This window comes from Astatotilapia calliptera, chromosome 4, assembly GCF_964374335.1.
Source record: "Astatotilapia calliptera chromosome 4, fAstCal68.1, whole genome shotgun sequence".
NCBI lineage: Eukaryota > Metazoa > Chordata > Actinopteri > Cichliformes > Cichlidae > Astatotilapia > Astatotilapia calliptera.
The window spans coordinates 23055988-23075900 of NC_137425.1; the positions used below are offsets into that span (position 1 = coordinate 23055988).

The 19913-nt window shown below is 40.3% G+C and overlaps 1 protein-coding gene across 2 annotated transcripts in view; it reads left to right on the forward strand.

Annotated features, from left to right (window-relative positions):
* Positions 1 to 483: 483 nt before the first annotated feature.
* prkcbb (protein kinase C, beta b) overlaps positions 484 to 19913 on the forward strand; it is a 103027-nt gene continuing 83597 nt past the window's right edge. For both annotated transcript variants that reach the window (XM_026165483.2, XM_026165482.2), the window contains exons 1-2: positions 484 to 938; positions 2249 to 2280. In XM_026165483.2, the coding sequence (XP_026021268.1) occupies positions 760 to 938; positions 2249 to 2280 (211 nt within the window). In that variant the 5' untranslated portion in view covers positions 484 to 759. The remainder of the gene's footprint in view (positions 939 to 2248; positions 2281 to 19913) is intronic.

A 19913-nucleotide genomic window follows, 5' to 3' on the forward strand; every position in this document is an offset into this window, starting at 1 on the left:
CATGGCTAGTTGCTAGCCTGGGGTTGTTTTGGTCCACGCCAATTACTGTGTTCACGCCTGTACTAACCAGAGTTTTATTTAAACCAACTGAGCACTGCAGGCGTGAAAACACTCTTAGTGTTTCTTCTTCACTTCCTCACTATCTGCAGTTAAAATCTTGTTATTATTATCCACAGCCTGTCTTTGGTCTTTTGCACATGACTGCCCACCCTTATAACAGAATCGTCTTCCCTTCAAAAGGGAGTTTTTCCTTCCCACTGTCGCCAAATGTGTTTTCTTTGCATTATTGTCGGGTGTTTATCTTACAGTATAAGTGCCTATATAAACAGAGGTGAACTTAACTAAATTGAACACCATTTCTATTTCAGATTAGTTAAAGCGCGCTGCTTCTATTGGAGCTGCCACAGCAAATGAGATAATGTTAATAGTTGACGTCCCTCTCCCTCTCTCGCTCGCTCGCTCTCTCTGCTGTCAGAGCGCTTTGAAGAAAAAAGGAGGAAGCAGAGGGGAGGCAGTGTAGCGGCAGCCGTCTGCTCAACCGGAGGACAAGACAACTTAATCAGAGAAGGAAAAAAATAACCAAACTACCGAAAACTATCCATAAGCTGGTCCCAGCACCGCCGACAACACCTCCTCTCGGAACAACCCACGAAAGAAAGACTTTCCGCCTCTCCAGAGAGCGTCTGTTTCTGGCACCTGCAACTTGAGGTAGTTCATTTCCAACAACCATTAAGGCAGCTGCTTGAAAACACCGGGAGAATGGCAGACTCGGCGGCGGCCAACAGTGATGGGGAGGACGGACCCCGCGAGCCTATGCGGGGCTTCGCGCGCCAGGGAGCTCTCCGGCAGAAGAACGTGCACGAGGTGAAGGACCACAAATTCATCGCGCGCTTCTTCAAGCAGCCCACCTTCTGCAGCCACTGCACCGACTTCATCTGGTGAGGAGCTGGAACAGGGATGGACCTAGAGTTCATATTTATTTATTTTTTTAAAAAGAAAAAGTATTTAACTTAAGTCACTGCTTGTGTTGGTGCTGTTAAAGAAGACGGTAAATCCATTTACTGTGTACAGATAAGGCACTTTTTATTTATATAGGCTAAGTGAGTGGTGCAAAAGAAGGAATAAAAGGTAGGGATAAATAAAGTAGGGACAGAAGAATCGGTATCATGATGTATGCTGTTTTTTTTAAAGGAAGAAGAAGTGGGAGGTGGACTTGATTTAGTTTTCGCAAAAATAAAGACCGATTTCCGTCTTATTTTTGTACTTGTAGATACTATATGCGTTAGGTAGGGCAGAAAGGAAGCTAGAGAAATATATGTGGGTAGCTCTAAAGTTTTTTTTTTATATAAAAAGAATAGCTGCAGACCACTGTTTGATGCTATTAAGTAGGCAGAGGAACTGAGAGAAAAGAAAGCAGGAAAAGAAAAAAGAGGAAGGAATGAAGCGCTGCCAGCACGGATAACCTGAGTGGTAACAAGAAAGTGTTGCCCTGACACAAGTCCAGCCTTCCGCCTCCTCCCACTCCTTCTCTTCCGCCTGCAGTTTCTTCTGTCAGTCACCTGTGCAGACAGGTCACCCTGCAGCCCCCCCGGGGTTTACTAGACCGTGAGCCCCATACTCCAGGGCTATTTATTATCTGTTCCCTAAAGCGTTTTAAATTTGTCAATGGCCAGATGATGATCTATCTATCTATCTATCTATCTATCTATCTATCTATCTATCTATCTATCTATCTATCTATCTATCTATCTATCTATCTATCTATCTATCTATCTATCTAGGTCAATAAGCACAATGATAAAAGAACAATGGGAGCACCAAGTGATTTCAGGCCCTGAGAGATTATCTATTTCTAGTCACTGTATGAAAATCAGCTGGCCTGGGTGTGTGTTTGTGTGTTTATGCATGTGTGTGTCCACCTGTGGGAATCTCAGCGTTTCACATACCACTGACTAGGTGTGGTGTTTGTCAGTGTCAGCATGTAACCTCAGTACCTGCCCAGCAAACTGTTTACATGATAATTAAACGACCTCTGTGCTTGCAAACCTCACTGCTGTATGTGTGTGCATGTGTGTGGTTGTGTGTGTGCTATTTTGGGCAGAAACATCATTTTAAACGTTTGCTTCCATGGAGATATCTTAAGGTTAAGCGATTAGGTTTCAGTTTCTGTTCAGTTTTTTTCCTTTTCTGTGTGTGTGTGTGTGCGGATGCACATTTTAACTTCTCTGTGTGCTTGTTCTCTTCACAGGGGTTTTGGGAAGCAGGGATTTCAGTGTCAAGGTAGGACAATTAAATACACACGCACACATTATTTGTCACCGATCTACTGAATCTGAATTGAAAACTTTGTCACCCCTTCCTCTCTTCTGTTCAACTTTACCTTTTTCTTATTTCTGCCTGTCTCATCTTACAAGCTCCCTTTTTTCCATCTACCCTTTTCTCCTGGGTTTTCATTTTCCTTTCCTAGAGTAAGAGAAAATCCCAAGCTCTTGTTTGTGAAGGAAACGTCCACTGAAGAAAGTAACAGCAGTTTTTCATTGAAACAACAACAACAAAAAAAACCCCAAAAGAAAATAGGAACTTGGTAAAGATATAAGTGGTACAGTGCATTATATTTTTTGCACCATTTCCAAAGCTCATTTGTCAGGTAAAAACTAGCTCAACAGGCCGGCCAGCCTCCCTGGTGTGCAGCTAATCAAAGGCACAGCAGTCTAAAGTCCTAGTATGTTGGGATTTCATGAGAGCAAAGAATAACACCTCGACCCTTTGGGAGTAAAAATAAAATCTGATGAACAGAATAAGCGGGCAAAGATAATTTTGACATTTTAAAGTATGTCATCTTTGTTGAAAATGTCCAATTTTCTGTGTAAACAAAGCTGCAGACTTGGCTTCTCTTTTAAATAGAATAACCTAGAACTGTGTTTCTGCTTCTTCATTTCAGTGGGGAAAAGATATGTAGACAGCAGGAAGGTGATCTAGACTCATGAAATATGTCCTTGCAGACTCTCACCAGAAAAAAAACAACCTTTTGTCACGTTTTGTCGTATGTCTGCATCAGAAAAAGTATGTAATTTTGTGCCATTTGACTTGTCACACTGGAAAAAAAACCCTCCTCAAAGCAAGAGAGTAATGAATTGGCCTTATTTACGACCTTCTATGTTGAGGTTGACATTTGAATTATATGCAAAAAAAAAAGGCACTTTTCTTTCCTCTCTCATCCCTCCCTGCCAGTTTTGTCCCTCATCCTCACTTTGTCCGTCGTCTCCTAGTGTACTGTGGACAGACTCTGTGTCCGAGTTTGCAGCCTTTGCCACAGGAAATGATATAAACGACCACAGGAACGTGGCAAAAATGTGGAGGTGCTTTTTTGGCATTTATATTTTTCAATTTGTTTGAAGTCTGTGTTTTGTTTTTTTTCCACTGTATTAACTGCCAACTGGATGCTCAAGGATTTTCACGTCTCCTAGCAACAGTGAAACATTCAGACGCAGCCCTCTATATGCTGTGGGATGGAAGAGGTGTGCTTTAGCATAGCAGCAGGTTATCTGGTAATTGTCCCATGTGTGTATGTAACGGGTCAATATCATCCGTGCTGCTTGTTGGAAGAAATGTTGCACTGCAGGAGCCCCCAGACGCCTCTGGAGAGGAAGGAGTGTGTGTGCTGCAAACACCTGTGTGTCCTGATACCAGAGCTGGGAGGAGATTAGTGGCTAAATGGATGATTATAAAAGGAAAAGATTTATCTAATGGAAAATATCATGGATGCGTGTTGTTGTGAGTGAGAACTCATCGTTAGTTTGCACTTTCCTCCTTGGAAAAGTGTGTGGGTGTTTTTGTGTGTCCTGAGTTGCTCTCTGACCCTTTTGTCCGTCTGGAACAGGGTATCACTTCCTTAGAGCTCGGGGAGAAAGGGAATTCCTCCGCAAGGTCACACGCACTCATACACGCATGAAACACATCCGCTCACTGGCAGTGAGGTAAGGGATCAGTGTTTAGGTTGCGTCTTGGCCTTGCGTGGTCGTGCTTCTTTGACAGACGCGCAAAAACATGCAGTTTTAGAAGATTCAGAAGGAGAGAGCTCATGTGAATGAAGACAAGTATACCAGTCACAGTGACTACACGTTTTTTTTTTAGAGAAATGGTTTTTATGGCTCTCAAAGATAAATCACTATAGACCACAGTGGACAAGTTAGTTATAAGGACCCAGAATTGGCCCAGCAAAGACCCCAATAAAGCCCACAGGTTGGGTTTGGAAAATGTGAAAGAGGGCATAAATTTTGGATTTTTCCTGCCCATGAAAATATTCTAAGGAGCTTGGAAAGAAAGGAATCCTCAAATTATTATGACCTGGATGACTGAAAACCTACACAGACCCATGAAAAGTAATTAAATTATGGATTTCTGTGATTTTACACATTGCTCCTTACAAATTAAGCTCAAAGAGTCATGCTGACACGTTTATTTCATTTGCAACACCAGCATTTCTTTACTTTACCTGTTGAAATTCTTTGTCTTATATTAAATATCTCACTGATTAAAGGCGTAATTAAACATCTCACACTGACACTGGAGTTTCACTGGTGCGGCCCACATAAGAACAAAGCGGGCTTTATAAAAGGAGTTTGACATTCCCGGTCTACACGGTGTGTATGAATCGATCTCCTGCTTCCATTTTTATGATTGATCGCTGTGATTTTCTTTTTCTCCTCTCGACTCCTTTGTTCACCTGTTCCTCACCTCGTGATTCTCGTCTCACAGACTGTCTGACCCTTGAACATTTATCTCCATATGATATGGAGGGTTTGCAGATATTATATATGCCTGTTTATTGCTGCAAAGCAGATGGTCAGATGACAATCAAAGAATGAGAATAGAGAGTGTAGCAGGCAGCAGCTTGTGGTGGTATTTATGATAACGAAGGATGTGGTATAGAGTCTGCGTCACAAATGATCAGATGTTTGGATGTTAGTTGGGGGGAGAGAAATGATATGCATCACTATCACTTCTCTCCCCCCATTAGCAAAGATAACTTTAAGTGCTTTTCGGCATTTAGCTGTTGTTTGTTGTTAACACATTATCAGAAGCGACTGGTTAGGGAAAGCTATCGTTAACAACATCAATTGGAACTGAAACTACCACCAGTGTTAGCACAAAGCTCCCTAAAAAATTCTCGACTCTCTTTTTTTGAGAACTGCATTTGAATGACAATTCAATAAGATTTACATTATTTCCCAAATAATGTTTATATTTAATCTCAGTCAGCATCGTAATACAGCACCACGTAGTTACTGGACTGGTAGCACTGGTTGTGAGTGCAGTGCCAGTGCCAGTCTCAGCTGTGCTTTGTTGTGATGATAGTTGTGACATGTTTGTTGTCGGTGAGTGTGACGGCTGATTTAGACTTATGCTGTGAATTTTCTTGGGCCTACAGCATGACCTACTTGTGCTTGCGCTGGTGCATTACGTGTTACCAACCATGTGGTTGTGTCCTGGTGGTGCCAGCTATGATACAAAATAAAATGCTGGGACTTTTTGTCCTCGTACCTCACATCCATTCTGATAGTTTTAGCAATCTCTTTCCAGGAATTTCTTGATATTTGTGAGCCCTTATATTAATCCTATGATTGTTATAACTCATAAATTCAAAAACTGTGGTGTAAAAGTAGCCAGAAATGCACAGGAGTATGTCAGGTTACATCGTAGGTTACAGAGGGGTTTGAGGTTGCAATGTAGCTTTCCTGCTGAAGCATAAATCCCCAGGTAGGATTTCAGAGGGCTTGCAGGTTATAACCTACCTACGGTGTGGATTTACCACAGATGAATCCCCAGTAACACTGAGTAAATGCACTGAACATAGTTAAATACCACTGGGAGGCTCTGAAACCATAGACTGCATATAAGATATTCACACTCTCCAGGGGCCTGTACTATGAAACAGCATATCCTTTGTGAAATAAACAAAAGACATTTGTATAGTAAATATTGGAAACAAAGGAACCTTTCTGTCATTTAATTGTTTAACTATTACTTAATTACTTTATTATAGTATGAATGACAGTGGTGAAGTCTTTATCAGCAGGAAAAAATTATAAAGTTCATAAAAATACAGTTAAAAGTTCCAAATTGTTGCCCCTCCTTCTCATTTTTCAAAGCCGTCCAGTTTGACACCCTGCTCTAAATGCAGCTGCGGACAAAGAACCGAAAAAGAGCTGTGCAGGCAGCCAAAGGGGAAGTAAAGAACATATTTAAAAAATTAAAATGAGAAGTAGACAAAATGAGTTGCATATTTTATTTAAGGTCAGCAAGTGCAAAGGTTTGTTTTTCTCTGTTTTATGTCACTTTATAACTACATAAGCATGAAATGGTTTGGAAGTTATTTAATCTCTCAGTTATGGTAATGGCTTATCAGGAAAACCCAAAAGAGTTCAAATACTCTCTGTAAGCTACTGTCCTCTTCTGGGAATGCTGAAGTTATTTTCCATAGAGCAGATTAGTCAGTAGGTGGTAGTTTTGTGTATGCTGATCTCTTACCTGGAAGACAGGACTGATACCTCTACCGAAGCCACATTCACCCATTCACACAAGTGCTTTCTTCTTGTTTAAGCTTCTCAGTGCTTTCCTATGGAGGCATCGGATGCATTAGAGAGCTGGGGCAACTCGGGTTGCCCAAGGATATTTGGCTTGCAGGGATCGAACCACCAACCTTGCGTTTAGCAGATGACCTGCTCTACCTCCTGAGCTACAGTAACCCCTACTTTCACCTAAACCTGTCTGCTAAAGTTCGCTCAGGTCTGAGTGATTTAAATTTCATCCTCAGATGGTGAACGTTAGTGTCTGTTGGGACGTCCAGGTACCTCATTTAGCCGACATCCTGCTTCACAGTCCAGGACTCTTGTCTGACAAGTGAATCCAATGCAAACATGCCTTAAACCTGTGGTCTTATTAATTAATTTCTATTAATAAATTAAATAAAACTTATTTATATGACTTAATGGTCAGCAGAGGGCGACTGCCATAGCTGCAAAAAGATGTACGTTATGTACGATTATTGGAAAATAACCTTAAATTCTCACCTAATTTATTGCCTTTGTACACACTCTCCTTATGTGCTTATGATATAAATTGCCTGTCTTAAATCTTATTTAACACAGCATAGTGTTCATCTTGTAAATCAAAGAGCTCAATACAGCAGGCTTTGCTTTAGGGCAGGATTACCTTGTGATTGACAAGCCGCTGGCTTGTTACCCTCAGTTTCTCAGTGACATCAACCTCTTGCTTGTCAGGCCAACAAAACAAAAAACAAGACAGCAGTAGCCAAATTGCCAGAGCGGAGGGTTCATGGTGGAAGTTCACAAACCACATTACTGTGGTTATGCTCGGTCAGCTCAAGCTGGTGACTGTGCCCTGGCCCCTCATTGTTGTCTATCAGCTCTCGGCAAATGTAGACGAATATCCAAATTTCCCAGAGCCTAAATTTAAGTTAAATCCAATTAAGCCCAATTCCACGTTTTGTCCAACAGCAGTCCAAGCCCCAGAGATTTTGAGTTCGTCATCATGAAGGTAGAGTCAGGGTGAATCGATTATAAACAGACACAGGCTGATGAGACAAATAGAGCGTACAGTATTTTTTAATTCTTGTTTGTTTGTTTTTTGCTTTTTTCCTATGACTATTAATAAAGAATTAAACACCAAGGCACTCCCATCTGTTGGAATTGCAGCTAATATTACTGCACACATGAATAAAGAGGCTGGTTCTGTTTTGCATTTTGTGCGTCTCGGTATCAAGTGTTGCGGGTTGGAGCAGCTGACTGCCTCGGTAGTGTTGCTGCTGTAAACAATAAACTGTAATGCCTCAGTGGGATTCTGCCGTTTTGTTGTCCATACACTAGAGAGACTGTGGGATTCAAAGGGCAGCAGCAGCTTGTGTTATGCAATGTGGTATTTCTAAGAAGCGCGCTTCCACGTTTGTGCGATTTTTGAGCGTATTCCCTACTTCTTTGAGTCGGGAGTGAGTGTGCATGCACGTGCCTCGTGTTCCATTTAATAAGCTGGTGAGCACTTATTTCCTTAATGGCTGCTTGTGCAAAACTGTGCCTGTGCTAATGCTTCCACGTGATTGGTTTCTGCTTGTGTGTGTGTGTGTGTCTACACGTGTTCCTAAATGAGCATGTTAATAATGAGTAGGGTTTCAGTTTGTAACAGGCTGTTGAGTATCTTCCACTGTTTCCTCACAGACTTAATGGACAAATTATCCCTTTGGAGAGCTCGAGAGGGGTGGAAGGGACAGTGAGTGGCAGGAAGTGTGGTAAACATTGCAACTAGGGGAATAAGGAGGGAAAGACAGAGAATTAGATGGAGAACAGAGAAAACGGCTGAAAGGATGGAAGATAAGCATGATGAGATGAGAAGGGTGGAGGCAGAAGCAAAGAAAGGCATAATGAAGAAGTGGGGGTGGAATTCATAGAGGGAAGAGAAGGAGTCAGGAAAGGGGGAGACAGTGAGTGGGAAGGGCGTAGGAAGAGGAGGACTGTGTGTTTGCAGGGGGGGAAAAGTATGAAATATTTAGTTATCCTTCAGTTTTTGTAATAATGAAACCTATCAAGAATATACCGTACTCACTTGAAGACATGAAGCTAAGGCCAAAAGAAAGAGGAATTTATAAAGATAGAGGAAGGATAAATTAGCACAGATATAGAGGAGACGCACACCAAGTTCTGCATAATTTATTTAATGTTTATATTTAGCGTCCCGTATGTAATCATTTTGCAGTGTGACGCCTGGATACACACACTGCTGTGCTATTTGTGTTGCTGATGATATCATTAAGTCAAAAGTGAGGTTTTTTGTGTGCGTTTGATTTGAAAGAATCTGCTCTGAATAAAGAGAACTGCAAAGAGGTAAAATGGTCTGGTTCTGCACTAATCTACTCTAAAAAAAAAAAAAAAGTGGAATAAATTAAACCAGCGCAAATGGTTGAAAATGAGAGAAAAAGGTATGCTGGAATGACACTCCAGCAGATAGGTGGGAGATATTTTTTGCCAGGCAGAGAAGATAATGGACAGGGAAGAAGAGGTAGAAAAGAGGTGAGAGAGAGAGGGAAGATGAAATGGTGTAGGCACAGAGTGTAGATTGCACTTAAAACAAGCCCATAAAGGTGTTGTTTGCTGCAGCTATTAGCGCTTTTCAAACGGGGAAAAAAATGTATATAAAAAGCACCATTCAAGGGCTCTATTCAAGCTTCCCTTTGACTCATGCCGTCTTTTGTGCGCGAGTTTAACCGAGTGGTCTCTGGCTTTCACCATCTACCATAAAGCTGTTGTTGGGCACGGTGCCCGCAGTTCTTCTGGAATCACATAATACGTCTTCTGGCTTTTCATGAGTCTGTTCAGGTTCAAATGACTTAGTGAATATTTGCAAACACCAGTGTCTGTCGGCTATGGCGAATGCAGCTCAGGTGCTTCTGCAACTCCAACCTGTGTGGGTGGGAGGTCTCGGGATCTGCAACCTGCCTCCTACACACAGACACACACATATGCACACACGCGCACATATAAAAACACTGGGTTTTCATGCACGGACACGGATGAGCACGCGTCGCGTTGATGGTGAGATCACTGAGATCCTGCATGAACGAAAGTGGTTAAGAACATCTGTAATCCAGTGTGCTGTTTTTTCCTCCGTTAAGCCCTGTAGACGCCAACATTTTCTTTTCACCTACAGGTCTTTCCTCTCTAACTCACATCCTGTGCATTCATTTTTATTCCTCCCCTACTTACACATATCTCTAGCTTTCCGTGGTCCTTCTTTGCCCGTGTTGCTCCTTGTGTCTACTAGTCCTCCCTCTCTACCCCCCACCTCTTTCTCTATCTCCCCTTCTTCTCTCAAGTGGCTGTGTGCTGGAAGCTGTGGGCTTTGATGCTTTTATAAATAGCAAAAGTGTTCCACTGAGAGTACCAACAAATAGGATGGATGAATGGATGGATAGGTGGATGGATGGAGGGGGGAAGTGGTGAAAAGGGGTTGGAAGAGGAGGGAGGGCTGAACGCGTGGGAGTGTGAAGGGAGAACGGTGGAAATCAGCAGAATAAAGGTAAGGTTTAAAAAGTGACAGAGGCCGAGGTGTTTTTGTCGAGATAGTGGAATGAAGTGATCGAGCGTAAAAGACGCGTACCATTTTCAAGAGTTTCCTGTTATATAACACTATTGTGCGGGCTCTTGTGCCATGCCTCTGTAGTGGGTATAGCTCTGAAAGCGAGCCACAGTCGACTTATTGATAGGGCCAAAAATATTGCAGCATTATAGTGCATTGATTTCTCCATCATTCCCCTGTGTTATTCAGACACAACAAGCTTGCTTCCTAAACAGCTTAAGCCCATGGCACACTGCAACATAATATGAATCATATGTTTTAGGTGGGAAGTCTCACTCGGCTTATTGCTACTGGAGAAGATGCTGCTGTTTTTTATTTTTATTTTATTTTATCGAATTTTATTCTACTACTGCATTTATTTTGACTCCCGAGAATAAAGCGTTTGTGTCCAACATAGGTGTAAATGTAAATACAGGAACAGAAAACATGTTGAAAAAGTGAATTCACCAAGTGGTTATACGCGTGTTGTCATAATCATATCAACATTTATTGACTTTAAGAGGAGTAGTGCTGCTCAGATGTTTACATTTGAACACAGGAAATGCACAGAGGCTAAAGTCTTTTTAATTTGCTGTTTGAAATTTTTAGTTTCAGTTTTTCACTTGCAGTTTGGTAACTTTTGCACCCTAAGACCATGTTTGTAGTAAGTGTTCTCACGTAGTCATTTCACTGTAACACCCAGTATGTTTCCTCCCATGACTTCCTCTTCTCAGTTTTAAAGTTGAGCACATTAAAGAACCGACATGTGCGTGCGCGTGTGTGTGTGTGCACGCGCGCATCTACCAATGTGTGAACATATCTGAGAGTGTGTTTCATGTCAGCATGTGTGTGTACCACTGCATGTTCAGTTTTATACAGAATAAGAGAGAAAGTCAAGAAGCTGAGCTTAAAATTGTGGTTTTTCATCAGCCCGTCAGAGGTGGCTATCTGCTGTATCTCTGTGAGTGCACATGTTATTCCACAGGTGTGCGTGTCTGTGTGTGCGTGTGTGAAACAAAGTCTAATTTTACTTGCCACTGAGGACTAGCTCCTTTTGCTCTGATCCACTTTCACACATCAAGTCTCTGATCACTGAGAGTGTGTTTGTTTGTATTAGTGTGTGTCTGTGTGTGCTCGTACTCACTTTCAGTTACACATTGACAGATGATCTCCTTCAGGGCTTGGTTGTCCTTGCTGCTGACATTTGCGGCAATTCTACACCCGTTGCCACGGTGACACCTTGGAGCCATATCAGGGCAAACCAGACAGTCCATGTGGGTCAGTCTTGTTTGACATCTTAAACAAAAAAGAGACTGGACAGTGTGTACACAGTACCCAAATTTAGATCCTTCCTCTTTAGATTTGCAAAATAAACGAAGCAGCTTCATGGAAACATTGCAGCACTTTTGTGGTGGTTACTAGAGGTGGGAATCACCGAACACTCCACGATATGATGTTATCATGAAACATCACTCACAATACAATATTACTGCAATTTCTAACAGTATTACTGTTCATTTTTAACTGCAGTTTTTGCGATATGCTGAACAACTTTTCTGCTCTGTAAGAATATAACCAGTACAACCAGTTGGCAGCCTGTTGAGTCAAGCCTCCTGGAGTTGTGCTCATTGACAAAGACTTATTCAGACTGATGTGCATTTAGAAATTAGACAATAATTATTTGCAAACCTCCAACAAGCTCTCTGAGAGTGACTGCAGAAAGGTTGCAATCACATTGCAATCAAAAATGTTGTGAGTGAGCAATACATTCAGGCTCGGGGCAACCATGTAGTCAACACAAGGTGCAATTGGTTGCCGAATGTGAAAAAATTCAACTCAATCACCAGGTAGATATCAGGTTTTTTCTAGCTTGCTTTGAATTAGGAGGTAGCTTTGTGAACATTAGTGTGTTAGATGGTTTTTCAGTTAAATCTTTTGCTAATTTGACGTCATCTCAGAATGGCTGTGCATGACATGAGCTCTGTTATTTGTAGTATTTCCACAGTATTTAATTTATTTAATAAAGTACTGAAATTTGGTGTCCCTGCCTCCTGCGTGACCTTTGACCTTTGGCACCACAGTTCTTCCTTTAGTGTCACCTGGTGTAGTTTTCCTTTTGTTGTCGTTTTATAAGTAAATGTCAGACAAAAATCTAATCAGCTCATCAGCGTCATCTGAAATGTGTGCTAGCACAATGTTAGCATGCATAGAACATTATAACCATATGCCTAAAAGTGGATAGAGGTTTCTTGTGCCATCAGAGTAGCTCTAACCCACTGGGACATTGGCTCTCTTTAGGTTGTCCTGTGGTGACTGGCACTTGGACATTGAAAAGGGGAACCTTTATTAATCCTTTATTAATGTAGATTGTGGACTTTCTAAACATGCTCAATCAGGTCAGCTTCTTCCTGTGTGGAGATTTACAAAACACATAAGGATGAATGGTTTTATTGGAGTTATGCTTCAGCATCACCTTGGAGTGAATCCTTCTGTCATGCGTGCTACCTGAACATGATTTTACAGGCAACTGATCAAATAAAAGTTAAGCATGCTCTTATTGCTGTAACACAAATGTGTTTGCTAAGTCTTTCCACCCAATTTACTGCCACCACAAAACTCAAAGTCCTTGGCTCGTCTTTTTAAACGACTTACTCTCCCAACACTTGTCTCCTACATGATCACTGTCACGGCACCTTTGCATCGCTCATTGTTGCCTGACTGGAGCGTAGGTGATCTACGAATTGAACTCGATCTATTGCATTCAGGGCAAATTGGTGATGATGATGAGATGAGCTAAATGTCTAAAACATGAGTCATGGTGTGTAGGTGTGATAGCCCACCTGGATTACTAACTGCTGGGGAACAGAAGCTGCTGTGCTTCTATTGTGGGTTTGAAAGACTTTCTTTGAAAAGGGATGCAACTGCATGATGGTTTTGTTGCAAAACTGAGGAAAGTATGATATAATTTGGTTTTTGTTTTTGTTTTTTGACTCAGGACAGGAAAAAAGACTCAGGAAAAATAGAGAATGAGGTCCAAAATCCTGGACAAGCAAAGCAAAAGAGCATGCAAAGGACAGAGGAAAAAAAAGTAGTAGGCAATGGTCAAATGGGGGAAAAGAAGAAAGATAAACAAAATGTTGGAGCGCTTGACTGGGAAGGACCAAGACAGTGTGGCAAACAGGAAGAGCTACACATCAGGTAGAGGAGAGACTGGCAGGCTAATTGAAAGCAGGTGTCACAAAAAACTGTCAGGAAAACAAACAAAATGAGGAAGTGAAACTGACAGGGGTGCGAGATGAACTGGAATTAGAAAATTAAAACAAAAAATAAGGGATGAGTAATGTTCAGAGTCCATGCTGTTTGTCAGTTACACTTCATAATATTAAGAGTATTACTGCAAAAGCTATAGAAGGATAATATTAGGACATAGGGCTGCTCGATTATGGCAAAAATGATAATCACGATTATTTTCATTGAAATTGAGATCGCGATTATTTGACGATATTTATTTAACCCTTTAAGACCTACTATAGAACCAAGTCCGCCAGAGCTTATATTATTTTTTTACATGTTGTAGTGCCATTTGTGGTAGCATTTCAAGTTGCTATACAACTGTTATAGCCCATATTTTAATAATATGTATGCATTAAGTCCATAGTAACTACATTAATTGCAAAAAAGTGCAATAAACTACAAAAAAATTGAAAATTGTTTTTGTTTTTTAACATATATTTCTACTTGGAGAAATTTAAGAGGTTTATCCCTCAAAACTTTAAATACAAAAAAGTTTATTTTGAGTGTCTTCATAGTTTTATTTTGGAGATACAGCAATTTTTATATACTGCAGGAAAAACAAAAACAATCCTATGATGCAAATTTGCAAAGAAAACAGCAGGTGCATCAAAATAAACTATTTCCAGCAGTGCAATTCGAGTTCTAAGCATCCCAGAAACTATTCAGAAAAGTCAAACATGACCAGTATAGGCTTTTAAGGCCTACAAGTAAAAAAAACTACATTTTCCGCGAAAATGACATCACCTCCGGTTTTGGGCAGGAAATGGCGGACATGTGATAGTTAGCAGTGACATTTGTTTCAATGTGCCAAGTGTTACAAACAGCTGATCGGATCGGCAAAGCGTGTTTCTGGAATATTATGTTTTTGTTCCTGCAAGCGCTTTTTATGCAATTTATGTGGAAGAAAACCGTGACCGAGGACAAGCTGATGGCATAAGATGTAAGTTTCATATGCAAAACAAATTATTGCGCTAGCTTACAAGGTTCAGGTTCTACAGGGATTTAAAAATAGTTACACAAAACAGAGCGTGCTGCTCTGACCGGCTTTAAAGGGTTAACAATAACAATGTATTGAATAATGACTTTAAAAAATAATATAAAATAGTGTGCAACACCACTGAAGTTTTTTTTTACCTCTCTTTTCAACCAACGGCAGTCACTCTCCTCTCCAAATAACTCCTGCTTAGCTTTCCGAGCTTCCCTCGGGTCCTCTTAATCAGCGGTCTCCAACCTTTTTTGCGCCACAGACCGGTTTATGCCCGACAATATTTTCACGGACCAGCCTTTAAGGTGTCGCGGATAAATGAGGGAGGGGCTAATAATCGGCTCAGTCATTTTTAATGATCGTTGAAAGCCCAGATCGTAATGTGATTAAAATTCGATTAATTGAGCAGCCCTATTAGGACATATGAATATTTAAGCTTGTTTACTGTGTTTTGTATCTTTTTCAGCCAATTATTTGCACTCAAAATATCAGTTTAAAGTTTGGCGAGTGTGAAAACAACTGCAGAAAGAGAAAAAGGAGCAATCACATTAATTATTTATATCATTAGGATATGAATGAATGAAGGGAAGGAAGGGCAGTTTTATGATACAGTGACACCACAGTATCATGTGACACTGTATTTGTATAGCGCTTTTCTAGTCCCTAAGGACCCCAAAGCGCTTTACACAACCTGTCATCCACCCATTCACACACACATTCACACACTGGTGATGGCAAGCTACACTGTAGCCACAGCCACCCTGGGGCGCACTGACAGAGACGAGGCTGCCGGACACTGGCGCCACTGGGCCCTCTGACCACCACCAACATATAGGCATATAGGGAAAGATTTGTGGCGATTCTTAATATGCTCTTACCCGGGACCTCTGCGCTCCTCTTTAAGGTCAAACAGGGTCAAACTTTGATAAAAGATCATGTCACATTTGACCTCTAATCCCACAGTGACATTTTTTCAAGTTCACAACAAAATGTGTTTTTCAAGTGTCAGAGAAAAAGAATGAGCTGCTTAGTTAGTTAGAAATATACTGTAGTATAATATTTGGTAGTAAGCTGAAGTTATTCATGTCTAGTTATTTATAAATCAGTACAGAATATCCATTACCTGCTCCTACATAGTGTTTATGCAATCAAAGTAAACATCTGTCTTGCTTATGTGATTTGTACTGCACTACTTAAAGTACATTTAAAAAGAACAAAGAAAACGAATTAAATATTCAAAATATAATCCTATTCCCGTAAAAGTAAATACTGAGAGAGAGTGAGCTGCCTCGGTGGAGTTTGTGCTCTCGGAGTGCTTCTTGTTATTTGTGATATTATTAGGAGTGGGAATGGCAGTGTTCTCATAGTATGTTGCAATACTGCATGCAGCATGGGAAAAATAGGACAATCATCCACACTATATCACATATAACTAAAGAAGAAAAGATAAACCTAAAAGACAAATGCTAGGAACTATATTTATTCTTTGCACTGTTTCATTAGCATTTGTATTCTTCTTATTATTATTAAAACTACACTTATTTTCTTTATGTATTTCTTCTGTTTCTGTTTATTGTCTTTACACACATCTATTTTCCCTAATGGAAATGTTACAGTTTAATATTGTATATCGAGGTCTGCTTAAACATTTGTGCAAATGTGGCTCTCCTTCTGTTTGCATGGGCTTTTGTAGTGGATCAGCTTTTAGTAGTGGCTTTTTTTTTTACCACAAAGTGCATGTGCGGAGACCGTTTCGCTGGAAAAACCTCGTCAAAATATTCAGATAGTTTAAGTTTCACAATGTTACTGGAAGGTTTGTTTCACGGGAACGTTGTTAAGATTGTGGTACGTTATGGTTTTTAGTGACTCCATCGTGTGTTTATCCTATAAGCATGTCTGGCAGTGAAAAAAATCTGAACACATGCGTTCCCAGACTTGGCACAGGTTTCGCTCAGTCCATGTTTGGACTTTCTGTCTGTGGAGTGTTTATCTTCTTGATGTGAGTTTGTTTGCATGCAGATCTTCAGTGGCAAAATCTAAATCTAAATCTAGGGTTGCACACAGTTGCTCCATTTTTTGTGTGTGTATGGGCTGATGGAGATCAGCTAAACTATGTCACTGTCGCTCCTCAGATGCTTTAACCCATTCATCTACGGATGGTAACCTAGCAACAGGGGCACAAGCCGACAGGAGAGCAGTTATCCCAGACCTCTTTTTATGCCTCTTCCTCTATCTTTCTTTTCGTTTCCTTATTTGACTTTGTCCTTTTGTGCCACTCTCCCCTCACATCTGTCACTTTGTCTCCCTCATCTGACACGTGTCCCTTTCTCCTCTCCCCCTCTCTCTGATTTAACTTCAGCAGTCTTCTTCTTTCACTCTCTCCCTATTAGCTTCCTCATTGTTCACCGACCACCTAAGTTTGTGACTTTATGGGCTGTCACTTAATGACAGAGCCTCTTTCTTTTAAATATCGTCCACCTACGCTAGTGTCAATTTAGCATTATCGTTTTATTTCATGTACTCTTTGCAGATGAATGTAAACAACCTCTGTATAACTATAATGGCAATTTTCTTGTCACGCCATCAAGGGACATTCAAATTTTAGTTTGACAGTGAGAGGGAGAAAGAGAAAGAAAGACAAAACAAGTGATATTCAAGTATGTGTCATTGAGTTTTTTGTTTGCGGTCTTGGCTATAATTATTGCTAAATTTCTTTGTTGTCAAAATATGTGTATGTTTTGTGTAGCTCCTGCTCTGTTGCCCTCCAAATTGTGCAGTTACACAAGCAAGCATACATACACACACACACAAGCTCTTGTTTTCTTTGTGCTACATATTCTACCTGTTAGCTAAACGCTCACATAGCACAAATTCTACTTTTGCTGAATCCTACTTTTCTAGCTGTTGTTTTTGGGCTTTCTGAATATTAGCACTGACAACTACATCAAAACAACATTGTACTGTTGCTCTCTAACCTACCTTAAAAGTATAGTGTGTAAAATCTCACTATTACCACCACTGACTGCAGTCAACTTAATTTTGTTTTCGTAGCCTTCCCAATTTAATAATTCAGAGTTAGAGGCTGTCTGTCCGCTGTTAACTTCAGCTGATAACAAAACAGAACCAGAAAACTTTGCTCAGCTGGTGTCCACGTCTATTTTCTCTGGCTGTAACAGCAGCTGCTGTTAGCTGCTGTTAGCCTGTATTAGCTGCTGTTAGCCTCTGTTAGCTGCTGTTAGTGAAACCAGCTTTGAAGTGAATAACGCTGTTGGACTCTGACACTTAGTGAATAAACTCTCATATGATGTGAGAATGTAACCAAACAGTTTACTAGTGGGAAAGTGGTATTGTTAGGGCATTTAAGCCTAATGTTACATAGCATTAAATTAGCCTATAACCAGCTGTTGTTATTTCTTTAGCTGGGACTAAATATGCATGTTTTTTGTGTTAGAACCCAGACTTCAGTTCAGGAGGTGAGGCTTGAGGTGAAGAGGAATAGGATGACATTTTATCTGGATGCCAGCCATGTATCTTTCTTTTACATTTTCACTTCTTTGAAAAAGGTAACCTTTTTTGGGTGATAAAACATAGGTATAACATAACATTTTCCTTAATATCTTAAGTTGCTTTCACACCACGCGGACATATGTGGCTGGTCTTAATTTGGTCCTTATTTTTCAGTGATTGCCCGCCTGATCTTTGAAGCTAAAATGTAGCTTGATTGGTATCTCCCATTAGAGATGTGCGAGGAGGTTTTTTTCTTAACAGCAAAGTTTTGGCTTCATTAAATCTGGCCAAAAGCTGAGCCTTTCTTTACTGCACTCAGTTTTATCCCCCTCAGCCTGCTAGTGTTGCGCTGCTACTCTGCTGTACAGAAGCTGCATAATGCTGTGTAAATAAGCAGGTGGACATGACATTATCTGCCTGTATCAGCAACTATGATTTATGTCGTGAAGATCCAGGTTATCAAAATTAAGAAAATTTCCTGATTGCTAACTCTCTTATCTCGTCTCTCTTTTTGGCAGAGAGCAGTCGTATGTGAAAATACTGAGCAAGCAGCTACTCGTTCTTAGGTAGTGCTGAGCATCGCCAGAACATCCTCCAATAAATAATAACCTCAGAGGTTGTTTGAGCAAGCATTAGATATATTTTGTGGACTCAATTATGTAAGACAGCATCAGTTATTTCAACAAATTCTCCATAATGACAACAGTTTCATGGTCATGTGACAAGTGTGTATATCTATATATATATTTATTTATTATTATAACCATGACGATAGGTACTTTACACCTATATGGTTTCAATTGGAGAGCTTGCCTTTTTTTATTGAAAATACCAAACATCAGTGGTTGTGTCAGGGGTTATGTGTAGTTCTTTAAGCCCTTATCTATCAGGTCGTGTGTATTAATAAGTTAAGGAGAGTTATGTTGCAAATTACTAGTGGATGCAATCCACTCTGAGTTAAAACTGACACTGTGTGTGATCACGTGATCACGTACAGCGTACCATAAATATACAGCGAAAAGCTTTTACTGAGTGAATTATAGCTTTGTAGCACTGTGGCATTATAATGTCAGTCAGATCAATCATATTGTAGCTCTAAGCTGGAGATGTAGTGGTAGAGTTCACAACAGGTCCACAATATTTCTGCCATATTTCCTCCACTTGTATACTACGAAGGGAGTTCGGCACAGCCAGGGTTTCTTTGCATTAGCTGGGTCGGCAAAAGCTAAAGCCTCAGTTGGAGATGACAGATATTACAATCATGTTTAGCAACTTTCTCTGATAAGGCAGGCTTTTTACAGGTCAAGTGACTCTTCTTCCACACAAAATGATCCCTGTAAGTGCAGCCGACTCCAAACAGATGTTATCAGATGATGGTACCGTCAACAGATGATGATGATAAAAATCTATAAAGAAGATAAAAACACTTAACAATAAAATGCAACAGTATTGCAAATAGGATGAGATCAGCACACAGAGCGGTAAAATAAACATTTTATTTCAAGTTAATTATTTTATTGCTGAGTGGTCTCTCTGTGCTGCTGTTTATTTTTATCATGCACTTTGGAGCTCTGAAACTTGAAACTGGATGCATTTACTGTAAAAATAAAAGGTTACTGTCCCACAGCCTGTTGAAGGGGATGTGGAAAGCGCTTTAGATTGTCAACAGGTGAAAGTGAAATGAATTTGACTGATTGATCAGGTTTCTTAGAGAGTTTTTTTTGTGTTCTAGTTGTTGCAGTGTAAAACAGACTAAGCAGCAGATAACCATCGAGGATAACAAACTTCTAATTTTCCTTAATCCTGCCCCTCCATATGTTAATAATAAAAATAAACTGAAACTAAAGAAAAAACTAACTAAGCTGAATTAAAAACAAAAAGTCAAAATGGAATAAAAACACAAACTTCTTAGAAAATACAAACCTGTAGTAAATATGTTCCCATAAAGTTACCACGTTGATTTAGCCAGGACACAGAAAACTCTAGGACTTTAGTCTCA